The sequence below is a fragment of the Ursus arctos genome, unplaced genomic scaffold, assembly GCF_023065955.2.
Source record: "Ursus arctos isolate Adak ecotype North America unplaced genomic scaffold, UrsArc2.0 scaffold_2, whole genome shotgun sequence".
In the NCBI taxonomy this organism is placed as follows: Eukaryota; Metazoa; Chordata; class Mammalia; order Carnivora; family Ursidae; genus Ursus; species Ursus arctos.
In genome coordinates, this window is record NW_026622874.1 from 17638150 (window position 1) to 17660443 (window position 22294).

At 42.8% G+C, this 22294-nt stretch overlaps 1 protein-coding gene across 1 annotated transcript in view; it reads left to right on the forward strand.

Moving 5' to 3' along the window:
• Positions 1-22294, forward strand: part of BRINP2 (BMP/retinoic acid inducible neural specific 2) — a 102888-nt gene that overhangs the window by 59630 nt on the left and 20964 nt on the right. Inside the window, exon 3 of the mRNA XM_026509291.4 lies at positions 21256-21446. Coding sequence (XP_026365076.3) covers positions 21256-21446 — 191 coding nt within the window. The remainder of the gene's footprint in view (positions 1-21255; positions 21447-22294) is intronic.

Genomic DNA, 22294 nt, shown 5'->3' on the forward strand with positions numbered 1-22294 from the left:
AGAAGAAACAACACATGAAGAAACATTTGCTATGTAAGCAGAGCAATACTCATTCAAGCAGCATTTCTGAGGGCCAACTCTGCGCTTATGCTTCTACAAGATTCTGATAATAAACCTTGAACAAGGAAGTCACAGTTCTTGATCTGATGGAACTTACGGATAAGTACATGCGGAGATCTCTGCACAGAAAGGTCAAGGAAAGCTGGACTCCAAGGGGAAGCATAGATCAAACTCTGATGTATGAGTGGAAAGTGTCCGGTGGAGATCTGGGGAATGGCGTGGTAACCACAGGAGCGTAGAGTCAGAGGGATGGGAGTACACAGTGTGGTTTAGAAACCGAGCAGCCACACCCCTATGTTTGATATAAATGTCAAGAAACTTATGACCATGTCCCTTCTTCACCTGCTCTGTCCCACTGTGTCATTTCTGCCCGATCTTGTCCCTCCACGATGCCAGAGGGCCCCTTAGGCACTGATTTCTGCCAGGGTACAATTTCAAAGCACTCCCGCCTGGAGGGGCACGTCATTTTCCGATGTTAGAGATGAGTAACCGGAAGTAAAAGTAATTGTGTGTCTGGAGAAGGTAGAGCTAAAGGCAGTTCGTCCTGTTTCTACCTGGGACAAATGCGAGGTGAGTGTTCACCTGGTGAGAAAACGGTGAGCCGTGCTGGAAGGCCCTGTAAAGCCGCTGGTTCATCTGAAAATCCATCATCGTTTATGCTTCAAAAACTCAAATCCAGCGGAGACTTACCACACTGCGTATTTGCTCACTTGGTCCTCTTACAAGTATTTGTGGACAGTCTCCTCTGTGCGTTGCATGATTCTAGGCACTACGGCAAGCTACGAAAGAGAGAAAACCGTGTGCTGCTGATTTCTAGGAGTTCGGCGGTCTGGTTTCAGTGACAGTCCACACACCAGAGAACACCTCGGACCATCGCATCTCAAACGCTGGGGAGAAGACATTTGGTACCTTCTCCATGACTGATGGACAGATTTGGCCCATGGACGCCACGTCAGAATGAATTCTAGGATGCCAGTCCCAGGTTTCCCCAGGACAAAACGACTCTTGCCTCACATTTTCTTATGTCCTTGGGGGCGATATCCAGGTTGTTCACCCTGGCTTGAAACAGGATTACAAAGATGGTCTGTGAAGAAAAAATGTAAAAATACAAACATGCAAGAAATGGAGGGAAAATCCAGGATGGCCAAGGGGGGAAAAGCAAGATCGGTCTTGTTTTCAGATGAGATTTAGTAGCAAGATCTCGAGTCAGTCGGGCAGAGAAAAAGAGGATTAATTTTTGCTTCCAGAAATAATTAATTTTATTCATGAATGAATTGCTACTTAGCGCCGTGTCCATGTAGAGACAAGGGTGGTAGGCATCCTCTAGAAGCCATCACGACACAGAGACAGGCAGACGGGGACACTGGCTAGTCATGTGGTCTTTTCCTTTTCCTTTTTTCTCCTCAAGAGAAGAGCTTTTTCTGGGTCAGGGATTCTCATTTTTTTTTCTTTATTCTGCTTCTGCCACATTTATCCCACCTCAGGGCTTCCCACTTCTCCCACAAGAAAATTATTTCAGTCTGTGTTGCTTAGAACAGTGAGTGGCACATGGCGGGGCATCCCCTCCTTCAGCAGATATTTCTGGAGCACGTGAGTGTGCTGGCCTCGTCACCCGTGCTGGGGGCGCAGTGGGGAAGGAGACCTGGCCCACGCCTCAGGGGGCTCAGCCCTCAGGTAGACCCTGGGGAGCAGGTGGTTGGAGGCAGGGAGGTCTGTGAAGCGGTACCGGGGGCCGCCTGGGGAGTTCGGTGTCCACATCAATCATCCATCTTCTCCTCCAGGACAGAAGCAGGTGGCGAGTTTGGACCTGAGTCACAGACAGGAGTCCTGTCCCCTCAGTCCATCCCTGACTCACATTCGAGTCAACAGGAGCCTGCGGGTGCACCTGACTGATGGGCCCAATCCTAAGTGAAGCCTCTAGAAAAGCCCCGCTCAATGCTGCGGCCGGGCCGGGCAGGGCAGGTGGCCTCAGGAGGAGCTCCACAAGGGCTGTGAGGAGGGGGACACTCTTCGAGGGACGACCGCTGGAGGGCACGGGTGTCTGAGAGATAGGAACTTGTAGGGAGCGGGGATCTCCGTGCGTCGACCACACAGCATGGAGCATGGACAGCAAGACAGCGGCTCGTACCAACCTCCCCGACTTCCCCGTGGGGCTAAGGGGGTGGGTTGTTTCAAGAAGGCAGTACATTGGCCAAAATTTCTCTTTAACTTGGGAAAGAAAGCAAAGTATTCCCTCTACTGTGAAATATTAGTAACATTAATAAATAATAACTATATTGAGTGTTCATTACATGCCCCAGATTTTACTAAGTGATATATATTTCATGTATATATCATGCATATGTGATATATATATATATATCTGCACTACAGTTATCGTAATGAGAAACCCACAAGGGAGGTGCTCTCTGTATACATACATGACAGATGAAGACACTGTGTTTTAGAGGATGTCATACATCTGGTGAGAGGAAGAGCCAGCACGCAACCCATACCACAGACGATCTGACTATTAAATGCTTATTGAATCAAATACACAATTTGAGCCTGGGATTCTTAACGCTCCCAGAGAGAAGGTGCCTCCAGTTGTAGCGACCTGTGCTCTCTGCCCCTCCTGCTCAGCCTTATGGCATTACAGCAGGTCTTTGGGACTCGGAAGAAGGGCCTCAGGGGGGCTCGTGGGGCTCATCTCACTCGGAGATCCTGTAGTCCTGTGTCCACCATTCTCCATCTGCGCTTGGGCTCTGGGGAGCCCTTAGTGGGAGGAAGCTACAGATGAATCTTCCTGAAACAATTCACCCACAGCAAATTCTGTATGGGTCGGCTTTACACCGCTGGCATGTTTCTATAAGGGTGCAGTGTAAATTAAATTTCTGTAAATCGGATCCTGTACTAGAGGGACACTTAATGCCGTTCCAAAATGCAGTATCTTCTTTTTTGCCTGGCGATGGCTTATAAAAATTCAGTGTTAAGTAAATCTGTAGCTCCTGGCTTTAGGATCAGTGGCTACTGATTTATAAATCAGTAGCTACTGATTTATAAGGACACATACCCACTTGGAAATGTCTTCTGTTTCAAGGGATACTTTCATAAAGCCAGAAAAACCCTTGGGTGATGCAAATGACCTCTGCTTATTAGGATGCTTTGTAAATTTGCAGTTCCTTACAGTGACATGGGTGCCATATGCTTTCGGTCACTCTCACTTCCCTTTGCATCCACAGCACATCACGGGATCAGATAGAAAGTGAAAGAGACCTGGCAGCTGGGGCTCCCCGGCCAGTCGTGGCATTTGCAGGCATAGGTGTGGGCAGATCAGGGCTATTACACTGGAACGTGGTTTGGGAAAGATGGAGGAGTCCTTCCCCTCTGCACCTGTTGCTCCCTGGTTCTGCCTCTGTACCAGACTCCTCCCTGAGCCCAGAAAGGTGCCTCTTTCTCCCTCCCACTGCAAGGAATAAACAGGCTCTGATGTCACAATGAGTCAGGGTGAGCAAAAAGTCTCACTGGTCACGGGACGCCCTGGTGGGAGAAGAATGAGGTAGCCAGATCCAGCACCGCACCAAGCCCTTCATTATCAGCCCCAGGGCCTGGGAGGATTCTCATCATCCTTGTATGCAAGAGAGCCTGTGCCTTACCTGGGGGCAGGCTAGTGACGGACAGGAAGGAAGACTCCTGGGGGACTGAGTTCTCCTGGATCCACAGAAGCCCGTAAACACCCTCGTGTGATGATCCCTCACCATGGTTGGTTTCCCAGAACCAGGGTCAACTGTATGCACAGTAAGCCAGCCTTTGCTCAGCTGGTTCTGTGTAGGTTCTAAGCTGTGAGTCTGATAAAGATGGAGAGAAAGGGAGGCTGTGCTTATCCCTGAATGTCAGCTTCCGTCATCTGGGAACTCGTGCTCAAATGGAACTTGATAGAAGAAACGTGGCTGTTGGGACGCCTGGGTGGTACAGTCGGTTAGTGTCTGACTCTTGCTTTTGGCTCAGGAGATGATCTCAGGGTTGTGAGATTGAGCCCCACATTGGTCTCCGTGCTGAACAGGGAGTCTGCTTGAGACTCTCTCTCCCTCTCCCTCTGCCCCTCCCCCCTGCACTCTCTCTCTCTAAAACAAAGAAATATATATATTTTTTTAAAGGAAGAGGAAACATGGCTGCAGAGGCTGATCATACCTGCTTTGCCTTCTGTTTCCACTAAGTAGGGCACTGTCCATGTTGGTGCCTATAGGTCAGGAGACTAAATCTGGGAGCCACAGATGCATGGTTGGCCTGGGACACGAGGCCAAAGCTGCCAGGGCAGTAACGACTGGGGGCCCGACAGCGTGGGGTGACAGAACGGCACCCAGCGATGCTCGAATCTGTGGATTGGAAGGAAACTTTACAATCACCTGTTTCCTACCCAGTGCAGACAACCAGCTACAAATCCCCACGAAGTTGGTCAGCCAGCCTTGGCTTGAACGCTTCCAGTCCTGCGTGTTCACTGAAGCCAATTTCCAAGCAACAGCCCCAAACACTAGAAAGACCTTTCTGAAACTGATTCAGTCTTTCTTCCTATAATTCCACTTGCTGGTCCTGACTCTGCTTTCTCTTATTTCTTGACAGTAAGTCTAAATGCCTCTTCTTCATGACAGGTCTGTAGATACTTGGAGAGCATTATTCTGCCTGATTCTTAGACTTGGTGGCACTGTGTGGCTTCCCTCCAGAAGTTCTTCTCTCTCTCCTTCCCCTCCTCCACATTCTCTCTCTCAAACTGTCCTTGTTTCTTCTGCCTGACACTCCCTTTTCCTTCTTTCTGCATGAGGAAAATACCAGAAATTTACTTTGTCATAAGATTTTCTTCCAATTCTGGCGCCCAGGGAGCTTGCTTGCTTGCTCGCCTTCCAAAGTACTCAAGGCTTTTGTCAGGGATCAGGATTAGTGCAACATTCTGAACTTTTCTCAGATCAGGCATCTTCCTCCTACTTCTCGCATTCTAGGCAGTTCTTGAAGGTTCGTGATGGTGGTTCTAGGTCACAGGCATGCCTCGGAAGATGTTGTGACTGTGCTCTGGAACGGAAGCACCATTGCTTCAAGAAAAGTTGGCAATATGTGCTGGGTGTATGGTGGGAGAATACAGGTTTTTCATTCAAGTTAAATGTAGGAGGAAGGGGCGCCTGGGTGGCTCAGTCGTTAAGTGTCTGCCTTTGGCTCAGGGTGTGATCCCGGTGTTATGGGATCGAGCCCCACATCAGGCTCCTCCGCCGGGAGCCTGCTTCTTCTTCTCCCACTCCCCCTACTTGTGTTCCCTCTCTCGCTGGCTGTCTCTCTCTCCGTCAAAAAAAAAAAAAAAATGTAGGAGGAAAAAATCCGAACTTTTTCTTCAGCTTTTCAGGGGATTGGATCCGCCTCCCATTTGATTTGATTTTGGGCACTTAGGTTTAGTGTCAGTGGTAAAAGTATAGCCAGAACTGCACTCATTATGTTTCCTACTATAGTTAGGTCTTCTGTATTCTTTGCTTCCCGGGTTGGGAATGGTACGGCCACTGCACCATTAACTCCTGCCTCTTCCCCACCCTCGTCCCCGTTTTCAGTTGTATGGATTTCATCTCCGAGCTGTCTTTCAAAGTCGGCCTCTTGTCTCGTCTCCTGGCTTCATTGTTGACCACTTGTATTTTTCTCTCTTCTCCAGTCCAACTTGCCTGAGGTCCCCTGTGGGTCCCTCTGTGCCCAAAGGAGAAAACCTATATGCACTTTCTTGGCATTAAAATCCCTTCCAAATCCATCCATTCACTGTTTCAACAAATACCCCATGAACACTGTCCCCATGCTGTTGACTCTGCCCCACCATTTCTTCCTGCTAACCTTTGTCCTAGTCTCACTAAACATCTCCAGGTTCACCCAGACACCAGAAGGCTCCTTTAGGTCCCATGTGTCTTCACAAGTCCCATTCCCACTTCCTGCATAGCTCCTTCCATTTCTCTGCCAGTTGAGCTCCTACTCACCTTTCAAACCCACTTAGATATCAACTCCCTCTGAAGTCTTTTTGGCTCCTGTAAGAGAGCTGGAAATTTCTACTTATGGTTCCCTATCAGTATGTTCATATTTCTGCTATAGAATTTGTTTTGTGTATTTCCTTACTTACCTGTCTTTATTTGTTCTCCTCTTGGCTCTGACCTCCTTCAGGCAAAGAGCATGTTTTATTTCATCTTTTTATCTCCAGTTCCCAGTACCATGTCTGCCACACGTTAAGGATATAATAAGAGAATGAAACCTCTTCATATGAGTAGGATGTTCAGATGGAAGGAGAAGACACGTGGTTGAGGCTCCAGGCTCCAGAATCATACCACGAAGCTTTAAATTGCAGTTCTGCTACTTCTGGCTGTGGGAACTTGTACAAGTTTTTTGCATCTGAACTTTAATTTTCTCATCAGTAAAATGGGTAGAATAATAAGACTCTCTTTATGAGGACTCTTTGGCAATAACTAAAAGCCCAGTTTGGTTTATTTCAAGATAAGGGCATCATTCTTTTTGTGAGGGGGTTTCCTGAGAATAAATATGGAACACAACAGAGTGGAAAATCTTGAGAAGAGGGAAGAAGAAAAAATGCAGAGAGTTTAATTGAGAAAAAGGAAAGAAAGCAGGAGCAGTCCTACTCTATCAAATTCTTTCTACTGCAATCTCCATACATTAATCAAATTTATCACTTAAAATCCACATTCTGTTCTCCCTAACTGTAGCCTGAGTTAATCTATTCATTGATTTTATAGTTATAGATAGTTCAAAGTAAATCCTTCACAGTGACAGGTGCTTTTCCCTTAGAGCAGGACTCACACGCTACGATCCTACAGCATAAAAATCAAGGGCTCAAAACTAACACCATTTCCATCTAGACTCAGAAAGCAAGAAAAAGAGACCCCATATGGGAATGTTACTGAGCTGAGGAGAAATGGGAGCATGGATGCTTGACTACAGAGACAATAAAATCGGGTAATTGAAAGAGACCCTTATCTAGATAGGCAATAAAATCAAGAGTGAAGATTATTTTGCCAGGCTGGAATAGGAGATTGACACGATCGAGGTATTAGAATGGGCTAACTGCTGGAACAAACAGTCCCCAAATCTCAGTGACTTAGTACAAGTTTATTTAATTATTTACTTATTGCTTATGTCTGGTGCAGTTTATGAGATGGTTGAAAGGAGACTGCTTCATGAAATTATTCAAGACCAAGACTCCGTCCATGTAGTCACACTCTGTCATCGTCCAGGGCCTCAGCATTCTCCTCTGGGTCCTGGTAAACAAGGAAAGAGAGATCCTTGTTTAAATAAGGAAGAGAAATCCTCATGAAGGATTTCATGAGACATCTCCTGGGCTGGGCCTGGGTTCACATCCCACTGGCTGGAACCCAGTCACATGATGGCATTTAAATGCAGAGGAAGCTGGGGAAATTTGTGTATCTGTGAGCCCAAGGGGAAGGGAGAAACGGCTAAAGAATGCTTTCCAAGTCTCTGCCAAGAGGGATGGAATGCAAGAAGGTGGTGAAGTGCAAAGCCTCAGATTTAAGTTCAAAATGCCAACGTCACCAAAACAGGATATAGATGGCCTGGCTCAGCAATTAAAATAAAAACAAAAATCTAGGGTTGGAAAAAATGGGGGGTTCTCGTTGACTATGAGATTACTGTTAGCCAAGAATATTTTTGTCTTCAAAAAAAAGGAATGCTAATGTGTCAACTATACTTTAATAAAACAAGTGGAAGAATTTAAACACATTTACTATATAAATATTAAAACAAAAGGAATGCAATATTCTGGTGTGTTAATAAAGGAAATGTATTTCACATATATATGAGAGATCATATATATATATATGAGAAAGATCATAAACTGTCTTCACTTTTGGTTAGCTATGTGTCCTTGACTAAGATTCTTAACTTATCTGAGCCTCAGCTTGCTCGGCTATAAAAGAGGACTAAATTCGTGGTGTGTATCAGCTAACTATTGCCATAATTATGGACATAAAAATAACCCCCAAACTCATCTTAAAACAATAATGTTGCTCATTCATGCATCTGTAGACTGGCTGAGTTTGTGTGCTTCCGGCTACAGGTCTGCAAGGGGCCCGTTTGGTGTTTTCTCCAATGACGTTTATCATGGGTCTCAGGCTGAAGGAGAAGCACCTGCGGGTAGGTGGGGGAAGCAATTCTCATGGCCAGGGCGGCAGACAGGAAGGAGTGAAAATATGCAATGCCTCTTTAGGCCCAGAATTGGCATCCTGTCCCTTGTGTCCATGTTCATTTGTCCAGAGTGAAGTCAGGTAGCCAAGCCCAGTATCACTGGGGGAGGGAAATGAGGTCCATCCGTAGGAGTGACTGATGCTGTGAAGTCTCATATCAAAAGGCGTTCTTTCTGAACCAGGTGAGAATGAGGATTCCATCTACCACACTGACATTTATAAGATTGTGACGATGATGAAAAAATATGTAAAGCACCAGGGCCGTGACTGGTAACACAGGGGCTCAGCAGAGAGACACAATGAGGATAGTTACAATGCTGATGATAATGATGTGTTCAGAAATTGTATCCTGTGCTCTCCGTGGCTCAGAACCCAACTACTGAATTGTGTTTAATTTTGGTTGCCATCTTTAAAAAGAAACAAATTAACAAGCTAGATTGCAAGCAGAGAAGGTTTAGCAGAAGGGCCTAGGAATCTAGAAACGATTGAAGAAACAAAAAAAATATTTAGTCCAAAGAAGAGTGGCTCCTATAAAAAGCTAATGCACCCAAATCCCAGAAAGGCTATCTCATTGCAAAGGAATAAACTTGTCGAGTAATGGAAGGAGCTGCCGGTCTGGGGGAGTTCTCTTAGAGCGAAGTAGCTAATGGGGAGCCCGCGGGTGCTCGCTGTGGAGAAGCACGGTACGGGCTGTTAGCGTGCTGAGCGAGGACCAGCACAACGGGGGGCCCGGAGTGGCGAGCAGAGCCATTTTCTCCACAGTTGAACAGATGAGCTGTGGGGAGCAGGTTGGGAGGGAGGTCAGGGCAGAGCTGAGGGTTCTGTGCCTGGGAAAACACAGATCTTAGCTCCCCCTGCAGTTCATTCTGGTCTCAGCAATTCACTGGCCCGCCATTCCAAGGCGTGTGCTGTTTCGTGGTGATTCCAGAAACACACTGCCTTCAGTGCCCTCTCCGAGTGCTGGAGCCCCGACCGGACAGTGTGAGACTTGCCAAGCAGTGACCTCGTCCTCCTCCTTTAAGCTTGAGTCTCCCCTCCCCATTTCTCCCAATCAGCCTTAATTAAACTGTTTGAAAGCTACAGCTTGATTTTAACTAGAGCAAAATTGGGAAGATTAGAATGAAATTGGCCAATCATTGTTTACGGGCCGTTGTTTGAGAACACAGCAGGCAGCTAAATTACCTACGTGCTAGGCTTCTTGAATTCTACCAGAGAGCAGGAAGAACAGGGGCACAGGGGCACAGGGGCTTTGGGGGCGGGCTGGCCTCCCCTCTGCTCTTGCTTCTCCTGGAGTTGCAGGGGCTGAGATTGTATTTAACCCAAGGGCTCCTGCATTGAAGCCTTCCTGCGTTGGAGTTTCTCCTTGGTCAACAAGGCCAAAGAATTTCCTGGGAAGGATGTCAGCGGTGTGCGGCGGTCCCAGAACTTGAGCGTGGGTCAGAGACACAGGCAGAGAATCATTCACAGCGTGGTCCAGGTTCTTGTCAAACTCTACCACTCGTCCTGGAGACTTGGGTCTCTTTTTTCAGTTTCTCTGCCTCTTCCTTTTTAACCTGCAGGAGGTGAAGCGTTGAGTCAAGAGATTCTGCTTCCTCTTTCCCAAGGTTCTTTCTCGTACAGGTAAAATAGTTGAGCTGGTGTGAAAATTGTGTACAATTTTTTTTTAAACGTAAGGAAAGCTCTACACCAATGTAAGAGATTATGGTTTTTATTATAATTTCTTTTTATAGCTCAGATTAATCATGTCTTATTCATTATAGCAGTAAAGGCTCTAATAGCTAAGTACATTACAGTAATCTGTTGTTGAGATAGAAATCTCCCGATGATGGGATGTGTCTAGAAATACTGCCTTCTGTACCAGAGCCAAAGCGTAATATATCCCTCAGCCCCGAAGATGTCCAGCTGGAAAATGTGAAGCCATCTTAGCTGACTTACTGAGGTAAACAACTCAATGGTGGATTGAGTTCTGTGGGGGGAGTGGTAGCCCCTGATAAGAGGTGTGTTGGCAGAAGGATGAAGAAAAAGAAGTCTTCTTTGTGTCTGGGGCTCTTTAGGAAAATCAGTGGTGTTATTGAGATTCCTGTGTCAAACTGGCAAGTCTCAAGCTAACTGGGGAAAGGCAGCTCTCCGAGAGAAAGGTGAGAACAAAGACGTTTGCATTTATCCAGAACTGGTTGGTATGTGAGAAATTTTCCCATGGTCATTGGGTGACAGTTTACATAGACAAAATCAAGTCACAGCAAAAATGACGAAAAACATTATTTGTGTCTTTGGCTAAGGCCAATTCATCTTTTTTTGCTCCTAAGTTCTTAAATATTTTATTCCATGACCTGTCCTGCATCTTCCTTCATTTTTCAAGGAAAACCAGTTATACATTTTTTTTTTCTTGCAAGTGTGGTTTGTACCCAAAACAACCTTTTGGAGAATGATAACTCAGTCCCTTTCAGCACGGGAGTCCCTTTGAACACTAAAAGTTGGGGGAGGGTTGCCCCCAAAGAGGTTATTGGAAGTAGATCAGGGGGGCAAAGACGAGAGAAGGGCAGTATTTCCTCTCATGACAGCCTACTCTTTCTGCCATTGTTTGCAAAGTGGTGCTTGGAAGTGGGCATCCTGGGCTCCACAGCTGTCATAAGACTTCTCCCCAACCTCTCTGGGAGTCCCAGAACCTATTCTGAGAACTGCCACCTGAGTGAGCAGGTGATGATTGGTTAGTTCTGCTGGAAACGGCATTGATTGTCTCCCCAGTAAACCCAGCCTGGGGTCTAACTCAGGAGGAACAAATGGGCTCCTAGCACTCAGGGACACACTGACACTGGGATGGGGTGATGCCAGGCCTGCAGGGGTGTCACGGCAGAGGGGTTGGGTAGGGCTGCATACTCGGGATGCAGGAAATGTGACTTTCCCAATGACAGCCATATCGGTGGGCTTGGAAGTGCGCCTGCCCGTGCATCCCACACAAAATGGAATGATAGGTCTTTTGGAAAACGGTAACAATTAATCCGGCTGTTAGCCCAAGGTCTCAGCCTAAGCACATATATTGTAGGCCGCGGTATTCATTGGTACCAGATTTCAGCCTCATTGAGGTATAGTTTTGGTTTTGCTTTTAAACCGTGGGTTTCTTTCTAAAATCCTCTCTCCCTTAAGGCTTCCCAGGGAGGGAGGTTTCATAGGTAATGTCTCTTCATGGGGGTTGGATCAATGTTCTCAGTTTACAAGCCAGAAAAGTGGTGCTTCAGTGCCGAGCTGCTGGAAACGGCTCCTGGGCTGGAGGAGCCCAGCTGGGCTCGTTCTGAGTCTTTCATCGCCAGGAGCGTGGGGCCCTGCAGGGGGGTGCGCTTGCTGGCAGGGTTCTGGCTGACCTCTTATCACTTGGAGGAGCACCGTCCTGCAGTGTGGTTGGTGACACTGGGGGTAGTAGCTATGACTTGGAGGCATTCTTCATTTCCATCTTTCAAGTGAGGAACCTCATCAGAGACCCTCTTGCTTCAAACCCAGGGCTGGTCCCGTCCCAAAGTCCTTCCGGAGCTCCTGTTGGCGGAGCTCAGCATGGCTGTGGTTCTGCTCTCCTGCTGCAGGCCCTTTGGGTTCTGGGAAAATCCCTAAATTCATGTACAACCAGAAGCATCATTTGCTGGCAGTCTGGACCATGAGTATTCAGCAGTTTGGGACAAAGATGACTGCTATCATTTCAGAATGGAGAGAGAGATTTGGGACCACACCCACCGTAGTCTCTGTGTCAGTGTGGACGGCTGCCACAACACACTGGTTTTACACTCCAATCTGGATCAGACCTTTCCTAAATTTTGTTTTGCTTGTTCTCAGTGATCATATGGGTATGTTAACCCTTTGACGGAAGTGTGTGTTGTTCACTCTAGGCAAATCTAAAGTATGACAGGAAATGGAGTAAACTTCTGTTGATGATAGCAGCTTCCCGATAGGCCGCGTGAACGCCTTTGCGGGCGGAGACCACGTCGGAGAGTTCTGGTCCCCCCTTGGCTTCACCTGTGAGCCCTGTATTGGTCTGGGCTGTTCTAAAGGCACTTTCCGTGGGGGCTTCACTACCGTGTGAGATGTTTGCTCTCTCAGACTGCTTACTGTGTAACAAACACAGTGGGAGAAGATTTTAAGAGAAATGGCTAAATTGAAATGGAGATTTACTTGATGTCTTAATTGAAACAAAGATGATGGCTTAATTGAAGTAGTGTGTGTTAATATAATTGATATATAGAAAACATCCTTTTCCTAGGGGAAAAAAAGGAGCCTTGATTATTTTATTACTGGAAAAAAACCCTGCTAAACGGGAAATCGGAAATGAACATTTATTCTCTGAATAGCTCAGGCTGCCTTCCAGTACTGCCTTCTGAGGCTTTCAGATGCTGGAAGGAACCGGGTTAATAAGTTCTGTAAGTACATTTTTACCACTTTCTGGCTCAAACTCCTTTCACAGATGTGTCTCCCATTATTTTGATTCAATGAAGGGCCCCAAAGGGCAGGGAAGAGACTTAGTGAAGTAGAAAAGAAAACCACTGGGCACCCCCAGGGCCTGAGCCATCCTGCTGGCCGCTGAGGCCCAGGCCTGATTCTGGGTGGGCACCCTGATACACTTCACAGAAGCGGCTTTTGGGTTTTTTGGGTGGGGTTCAAATGTAATTCCCATCCTTATGTATCTCTTCTTTCTCCAGTGAAATTTTTCTTCCTCTCTCTCTCTCTCTCTCCCTCTCTCTCTCTCTCTCACACACACACACACTCTCAATCTCTCCCACTCACAAAATAGTGATTACTCTTTTGAGTTTGCCAGGGTACGTGGAGTAACATGGGGGTAAGAACTGTGGACTATGAAACCACACAGCCTCTAAATCCTGACTCTGCCGCTGACTGGGTGTTACCCACTGGGCAAATTAACTTATTTTGCCTCAATTTCCTCATCCGTAAAATGAGGACAAGGGGATATTTTCCCCCTTATAGGGGTGTTTTGGATATCATATTGGTTAATACTTGGGATGCCTGGCACATACTAAGAATTCATTAAATGTTAACCATTATTTTTTATTATTTGCTCATAAAATGCTTCCTAGGACAGTATCATTCATTTTTCTGAGTCATTTGTTATTCTGTGTTATGATTTTCTGAGCAGCCATAGGAGCTAGAATCAGGCCTTTATCTTTGAGTTCTCCCACGGTACCCTGAGTATGGACTTGATTTTTAACTAGGTCTCAATTTCTCCTTCTGCAAATGGGTGTATTGAAATCACCTTAATCCAAGCCCCTCACCAAGGTGCATTTTGGATATATGGTAAATTCATGTTTATACGGATAACGGAAAGAATGAAATGTTCAAGGTAATGAAATAATTAAACAATTAAAAATAATTAGAATACCATAAAATACACTTAATCTCCACAGGGGAAAATCGTGTTCTAGAAACAGCGGTATGGTATTGACTTGGGTTTTAATCTCAGCTCTGCCACTTACTAACTGTGTAACTTCATGCAAATGGCTTTCTTAACCTCTCTGGGTCTCACTGTTGCCATTGTCACCGCCATCATAGTTGTTAACAGCACTGGGGGAAGGGCAGGACACTAGCTTTTTGTTCTGGTTCTGGTACCAGTAGGTTATATTGCTTTAAGCAAACCACTTCCCTTTCTGTTTCATGGTTTTCTCATAACATAAGAGGAATAGGATAGACCTTCTCAACCGGTATGCACGCTGGCCCCCGCTGGTACTGCAAATGGTAGGGACAGGTATGGGTTTGGATGGGTATGTCCATATACTGGCCTATTTAGCCCTTGGGGCAATTAGACAAAGTCTGGGGTGGCAGGACCTCCTGTGCTTGATCTCCTCAGTTCTGATCCCAGCGCATCGCATAGAAAATTTCAATGTACATGATAATGTGAAAACGATTGGCGAATAGTACTAAAATGTTTCTTCTAATTCAAACAGCCCAAGTTTCCCTTTTAGTAGTTGTGTGACATCAGGTAAATTACTTGGCTTTCTGAGCTTCCACAGCCTCATTCATTTAAAAAATAGATGCTCAAAACTCTTTTTGGTTTGTGCACCATGCAATACGTGCCCTCCTTAATACCCATCACCGGTCTATCCCAATCATGAAACTTTACATCAAAAACTAGGGATGTACTGTATGGTGACTAACATAACATAATAAAAAATTATTATAAAAAAATAAATAAAAACACTTTGACTCCTTATCTCCAAACAAAACAAAACAAAACAAAACACACAAAACTCTTTTTGGTTTGGATAAAATACATGATTTTCCAAGTCTGATGTTGGACAAAAAGAGATAAAGACTAAGGAAAAGTGCATAACTCCAAAATTGTTGCTTCTTTTGGTGACCTGGAACAGTATGAGTGTGGCAGAAATTGTCATTAGACCCATTGTGCGGGGTTGGGGCTGCTGGTCATTAACGTTGGGCGTAAAGCATAGCAGAGTCTGAATGGGGGCTCTGTACTCACTGGACTTCAGAGTGTGGACCATGGGTTCGGATTGTGCCTCAGGGTTTGGAAGTTGTCCATGTCCGCTGAAGACAATGGAAGAGGGCCCAGACTCAGTTTACCAAAGCATAAGAAAATGCCATCTGTTCCTTGATTTATGTATAAACAGTGCACAAAATCATGCCTGTAAATTACATTTTTGTAAGTCAAATCTAATTTTCCCATTGATACGCATACACATTTAGGATACTTTACGTTCATTTCAGATCAATCACTAGTTGGTAATTGCTTCTATATATTCTTATCCTGTAACATTTTTCTATCCAGTCATCAATAATTTCCAAACAATTAAAGGATTAGGAGAGCTATGACATAAAACAAATGACTATTTATTTTTAAATAAATAAGATAAATGAGAGAATCTCCCAATCACTCAAGTAAGGTATATTCTAACAGTATAACAAGTTAGAACTTCTAGCATTGTTCTATTGCTGTTGAATAGGTTCAAAAGAATCCATCTTGCCCTCAAAGAGTTTATGTTTTACTGGGGGAGAAAGAATTAAAAAATGTATTATGGTGGGTAGTGATAAGTCCTAAAAAAGATACCTAAAGCAGAGCACGGGGACAGAGAGTGAGAGAGGGCGCTCTTTTGGATGAGATGGTGAAGGAAAGCTTGTTGGAGGTACTGTTTGGCAATCCTGAATGAAGCGATTGAGCACATAATTTTTTATTTATTAAATTTAATTATACTGGGAATCACCTCTATGGTAAGGTGATCTTTCCTTTTGGTGAGGGTTTTTGACCATTGAAGAAATTATGAAAAATGGAAGAATGCCTGCTTTTTATTTCTCCTAGCAATCTTAATGATAGGATAGAAATTCGTTATTAGTTGATGAAGTCTATGTGTGGCCTACCGCAAAGCAGGGAGGTTGGGTTTGGTGTCAAATTCAAAACACCATCACCAAGACCCATGTCAAGGAGTTTACTGTCTATGCTTTCTTCTAAGAATTTTAGGTCTTAAGTTTAAGTCTTTAATTTGTTTTGAGTTGATCTTTGTGTATGGTGGAAGATAGGGGTCCGGTTTAATTCTTTTGCATGTGGTTCTTCAGTTTTCTCATTACCATTTATTGAAGAGACTGTACTTTCCCCATTGTATATTTTTGGCTCTTTTGTCACAAATGAATTGACCATATATGTGTGTTTGTTTCTGGGTTCTCTGTTCTGTTCCACTATCCATGTGTCTGATTTATTTTTGTTTTGTTTTGTTTGTTTTTATTTTTATTTTCAGAGGTAGAATTTAGAGACTCATCATTTGCATATAATACCCAGTGCTCATTACATCAAGTGCCCTCCTTATTGTTCATCACCCAGTTACTCCATCTCCCCACCCACCTCCCCTCCAGCAACCCTCAGTTTGTTTCCTATAGTCTCTTATGATTTGTCTCCCTCTGTTTTCATCTTATTTTATTTTTCCTTCCCTTCCCCTATGTTCATCTGTTTTGTTTCTTAAATTCCACATATGAGTGAAATCATATGGTATTTGTCTTTCTCTGACGGATTTATTTCGCTTAGCATAGATGTCAATCCAGCTTTGTTCTTTTCTCTCAAGATTGGTTTGGCTATTTGGGGTCTTTTGTGGTTCCATACAAATTTTTAGATTGTTTTCTCTATTTCATGGAAAATGTTGTTGGAAATTTTGTAAGGATTGCAGTGAATCTGTAGATTGCTTTGAATAATATGGATGCCTTAACAATATTGATTCTTCCAATCCATGAACATAGACTATCTTTCCATTTATTTGTGTCTTATTCAATTTCTTTCATCAATGTATCATATAGTGTACAGACCTTTCACACTCTTGGTTAAATTTATTCCTTGGTGTTTTATTCTTTCTGTTGCTATTTTAAATGGGATTATTTCCTTAATTTCTCTTCCTGCTTTTTTTTTATTAGCTTATAGAAATACAACTGATTTTTGTATATTGATTTTGTATCTTGCAACTTTGCTGGATTTGTTTATTCTAACAGGTTTTGTGTGTGTGTGTGTGTGTGTGTGTGTGTGTGTGTGTGTGTGCGCGCGCGCGTAGTTTTTAGGGTTTTCTGTATATAATACCATGTCATCTTCAAATTGACAATTTTACTTCTTTCTTTCTGAGTTGGATGCTTTTTAATTCTTTTTCTTGACTAATCGCTCTGGCTAGGACTGCCAGTACTATGTTGAATAAAATTGGCAGGAGTGGGCAATCTTAGAGGAAAGGCTGTCAGCTTTTCACCATTGAGTATAATGTTAGCTGTGGGCTTGTCATATAGGATATGTCTTATGTTGAGGTTTGTACCCTCTATACATTTTTTATTGAGAGTTTTTATCATAAATGGATGTTGAATTTTGTCAAATGCTTTTCCTGCACCTATTGAGATGATCGTATGATTTTTATACTTAGTTTTATTAGTGTGGTGTATCACATTGATTGATTTGCAAATGCTGAACCATCATTTCATTTCTGAAATAAATCTGACTTGATTATGGTGTATAATTCTTTTTGTGTACTGTTAAATTCAGTTTGCTGATATTTTGTTGGGGATTTTTGCATATATATTTATCAGAGATACTGGCCTATAATTTTCTTTTCTTGTAGTGTCCTTGTCTGGTTTTGGTATCAGGGTAATGCTGCCCTTGGAAGTTTTTCCTCCTCTTCTATTTTTTGGAAGAGCTTGGAAAACATTGGTAAGAATTCTTTAAATGTCTGGTAGAATTCACCAGTGAAGCCATCTGATCCCGGACTTTTGTTTGTTAGGAGGTTTTTTATTACTGATTCAATCTTCTTTCTAGTAATTGGTCTGTTCAGATTTTCTATTTATTCATGATTCAGTCTTGGTAAGTTATGTTCCTAGGAATTTATCCATTTCTCATAGTTTGTCCAATTTATTGACATATAATTATTCATTGTAATCTCTTGTGATCCTTTGTATTTGGGTGGTATCAATTGTAATGTTTCCTCTTTCACTACCAATTTTATTTATTTGAGTCTTCTTTCCTTTTTTCTTGGTTAGTCTAGCTAATGATTTGTATATTTTAAAAATCTTTTTCATAAACCAGCTTTTATTTTCATTGATCTCTTCTATTGTCATTTTACTCTCTAGGCTATTCATTTCCACTCTGATCTTTATTATTTTTTTCCTTCTACTAACTTTGGGCTTAATTTGTTGTTCTTTTTCTAGTTCCTTGAGGTATGAATTAGGTTGTTATTTAAGATCCTTATTTTTTCTTCATGTAGGCATTTATCACTATAGAAATCCCACTTTGAACTACTTTTGCTGCATCCCATAAGTTTTGGTATTTGTATTTCCATTTCCATTTGTCTCAAGATACTTTTCAGTTTCTCTTTTGACCTATTGGGTGTTCAGGAGCATGTTGCTTAATCTCTGTGTATTTGTGAATTTTCTATTTTACTTCTCGTCATTTTCAGTTTCATACAATTGTGGTTGAAAAAGATGCATGATATTATTTCAGTCTTCTTAAATTTATTAAAATTTGTTTTGTGACCTAACATGTGATCTACCCTGAAGAATGTTCCATGTGTGCTTTAGAAGAATGTGTTTTCTGATGCTGTTGAATGGAATGTTCTGCAAATATCTGTTAGGTCCATCTGGTCTAATATGCAGTTTAAGGCCAATGTTCCCTTGTTGATTTTCTTTCTGGATGGTCTCACCCTTGTTGAAAGTGAAATATTGAAGTCTCTCCCTATTGTTGAACTGCTGTCTTTTTCTCCTTTCAGATCTGTTAATATTTGCTTGATATGTTTAGGTGCTCCTAAACACCTAAATATGTTGGGTGCATATTTACAAATGTTTTATCTTCTTGATGAATTGATCCCATTGTCATTATATAATGCCCTTCTTTGTCTCTTGTTACAGTCTGGCTTATGGTCTACATTAACTGATAAAAATATATCCACCCCTGTTTTCTTTGGGTTTTCATTTGCATGGAATATCTTTTTCCATCCCTTCACTTTCAACATAAGTGTCCTTAATGCTGAAGTGAGTCTCTTGCAGACAGCATATAGTTGGGTCTTTAAAAAAGAAATCTATTAAGTCACCTATGTCTTTTGATTGGCCATTTGGCCAATTCGTGAGATCAAGCAATTGTTTTTCATGCTGCGGTGGGATTTGGGATAGAAAACACTTTGACAAATACCCTGTACTTTAATTAAAGTTTAACATTTCCTGTACAAAGGAAATAAATGATAATGTATTATTACAAACTTGCCTGCTTAGATAAATAAAGCCACACAATAGGAATTTTAAAAGACTGTTGGAACCTTGAATTATTAGTCGTCTCCTTTCTTTTGTTTCCCTGGTAGTATTTGGCACATGCCCCTCCTCTCTGTCTTAATCCCAGAGTTAGATGGGAGAATTCTATAGCCTTAAATGGGGTATGGACTTTTATTCATTTATTTTGGAATTCTTTTGTTTTTCTGCAGCCCTATAATTTATAGTCCATGGATTTGGGAAGAAAGTTAGACCAAGCTTTAGCACTGTCATGAAGAGCAGAGTTGGAATGGATGAGAAGGTTGCTGAGACTTTGCATTTTGTTGTTCCCTAAGGCAGTGGAGCTGGTCCTTATGAGTATAATGTGAAAGGCCATGGAAGAGTCCTTTCTTACTGATGGATGCAATCCTTTAAATTTCATCCCAGGACAGATTCCTCTTGGAAATGTATCCCCTTTAAAATACAGACATTTCAGTGAGGAGCAAAGCATGAAGATTAAAAGTGTAGATGGGACTAGAAAGGAATTTTGCCATCTTGTAGAATAGGGCTTCTCAAAAGGTGGGTCCTCTTAGGTCTTTTCAGGATGTCCATGTTGACATCTGCATTAATGGTGTGAAAACAAGTCATCTTAATTTGAATAAAGGCAGTCTCACCAAATGATACCAGTAGTTATGTATTCTTTATCATTACATACTTACACCTAAACACACACACACACACACACACACACACACAATCACACATGCTAGATTCATGTAAGAATGTCCTTGAAGCAGTCAGGTTTATTAATTTTATTGGATCTTGACCCTTGAGTACATGTCTTTTTAATATTTTGTATGATGAAATGGAAAATACACCTAAAGCACATCTGAGGCGACTGCAGAATGATGATTGTCTCAAGGAAAAATGCTTTCGTGATTGAATTGTGAGCTGAACCAACTGCTTTTTCATTGGAACCGAATTTTTCTTGAAAGAACAACCAACAGACAAACTATTGTTATTTAGACTTCAGTGTCTGGCAAACATTTTCTCAAAAAAAAAAAAAAAAGGGAATGAAGTAAGCCTACCTCTTCAAGGAAAACAACTAACAGTATTTGTTGCCAATAATAAAATTTAAGCTTTCAAATGAAAATAGAATTTTGGAAAACTCCTATTCGTCATTATGAGCTTGGTAGCAGTTCTAATATTTAACAACTTTACTCATGAGATTTGTGGTGATATCAACAAATATGGCATTTCGATATTATATAATGAAAAGTGTCACAATATGGAAGATCTGAATAAGTCAGTGATCCCATATTTTTTAGATGACCAATGCATGATGTTCCGAAATCATGAAGGATAAAAGGACACATTCAAAGTACAGTATAGAACACTGGATTTTCATGTAACAGAGTTATAAAAAGTGCACTGATATGGTTTCAGATTCCAGGCTGTAACTAACCTTTAAGGAATGACATTTGTCGAGTGAACAACAAATATCCACAAAGAAGAATATCTACAATTATCACAACAGATTGAATGCAGAAGCAAATATGAGAATGTAGCTCTCTTCTGCTAAGCCAAATATTAAAGAGACTTCAAAAATGCTAATACCACCCTTCTTGCTAAATTGGTTTTGTTTCAAGACATATGGTTATTGTAATAAAAATATGCTATTTATAAGTAATAGATTTACTGCTATGATCTTTAAATTAAAAAATTCATTTAAATTTTCTCAGTTTTATTTTTTAAAGTGGTAATTATCAATAGCTATAAGCCATATAAATATGGGGGACGCAGTCATTTTTTAAGTATGAAGGGGTCCTGAGATCAAAAAGTTTGAGAACTGTTGTTGTAGACCAAACTCTTGTCTTTACAAATGGGTAACTGAGGCCATGATAGCTGATTCGATTCATCCACTGGGGGGCACTGTAACTAGATCATATCTCTGCAAACCACTGTTCTCATATTTTCCACCATACTACACTATACTACATGACTACCTTCATACGAATAAGCTGATTAGATACTCTCCAGTGAGAAAGCCAGATGGGAGTAGGTTCTGATGGAGGTCAACTGAGATGGGTCTTTCTCACAGCCTGGGTTGGGAGGCTGGGTGGAAGCCAGCAGGCCTCTTTCAGGCACCGTGTTCCTCTGTGTGGAGAGATGTGTGCTAAGGGGAGGGGAGGTTGGTGCAAGTGGAGAAAGAACATTCCCTACTTCAGATTTTAGGCTTCTTGTTCTTAAATACATTGAGGTTTTCTTTATCCCTTGACTTTCCCCCCAGGGAGTTTGCCCGTTGGAAAGTAAACAACTTGGCTCTGGAAAGGAAGGACTTCTTCAGTTTGCCATTGCCTCTAGCCCCAGAGTTTATCCGGAACATTCGCCTCCTCGGAAGGAGACCCAACCTACAACAGGTTACCGAAAACCTGATTAAAAAGTACGGCACTCATTTCTTACTTTCTGCCACCCTTGGAGGTAAGCCACATCGTGATCCTACACTGATTGGCTGTCAGATCATTGAATATAGCTTTAAGACCCATTGAGTATAGCTTGAGTGTTCCTGGGTCTTTGTTCTTCTGGCCTGTTATTGCCTGAGAAATATTTCCTTTCTGGTGCCTTTGAGAACAGTATAATCTCTTGACATCCAAATCATGACATCTGGAACATTGCTCTTTGCTTATAAGCATCGTCCTTGAGGAGGGGGTGCGGGGTAAGGAGGTAGGGGGGACCGACAGGCTCCTACTAAGCACTTGCCAGCAGGGGGCGCTCCCAGTTTTCTTTTGACAGAGCCTTCTAACCCAGAGGCTCTCCACATCCTAATACTTGCTGTGGCTGTAGTTGTCAGACCCATAGGCAAAGAAGTAAATGTCCGTTGAGTCCCTGACCCCTGCTGACCTCTCTAAAGATTGGTAACTGGCCAAAAAGATTCCAGTGGTTCTGGGCTGGATGGGAATGAGGTTGGGAGTGGGTATGGCACAACCTGTGGCAAAATCAAAAGCTCTGAGGAGGCAGAGTTCTCTCTGCCCTGGCAAGAAGAAAGCAGAATTTATTATAACATTTAGCTCACTGTCTGATGGACAAAAAGAATCTCTCCGAGGGTTCAGGCCAGCTGCCGGCATGTGGTAGGTGTTGAGTGTTTGATGGGGAGGAGGGAGGTTGAACTTCAAGGCTTTTGCCCTTTCTGAGGGAGCAGAAATATCCATGGTGACTTCTCATAAACAACTTGAGAGAGAAAATTTTTATCTCCCCCATGGAGGTAGATTGCCTGAGACTGAGATCAATAAAGGATGTTAAATGGATAAGCTGGAGGGGAGGGGCTGAGC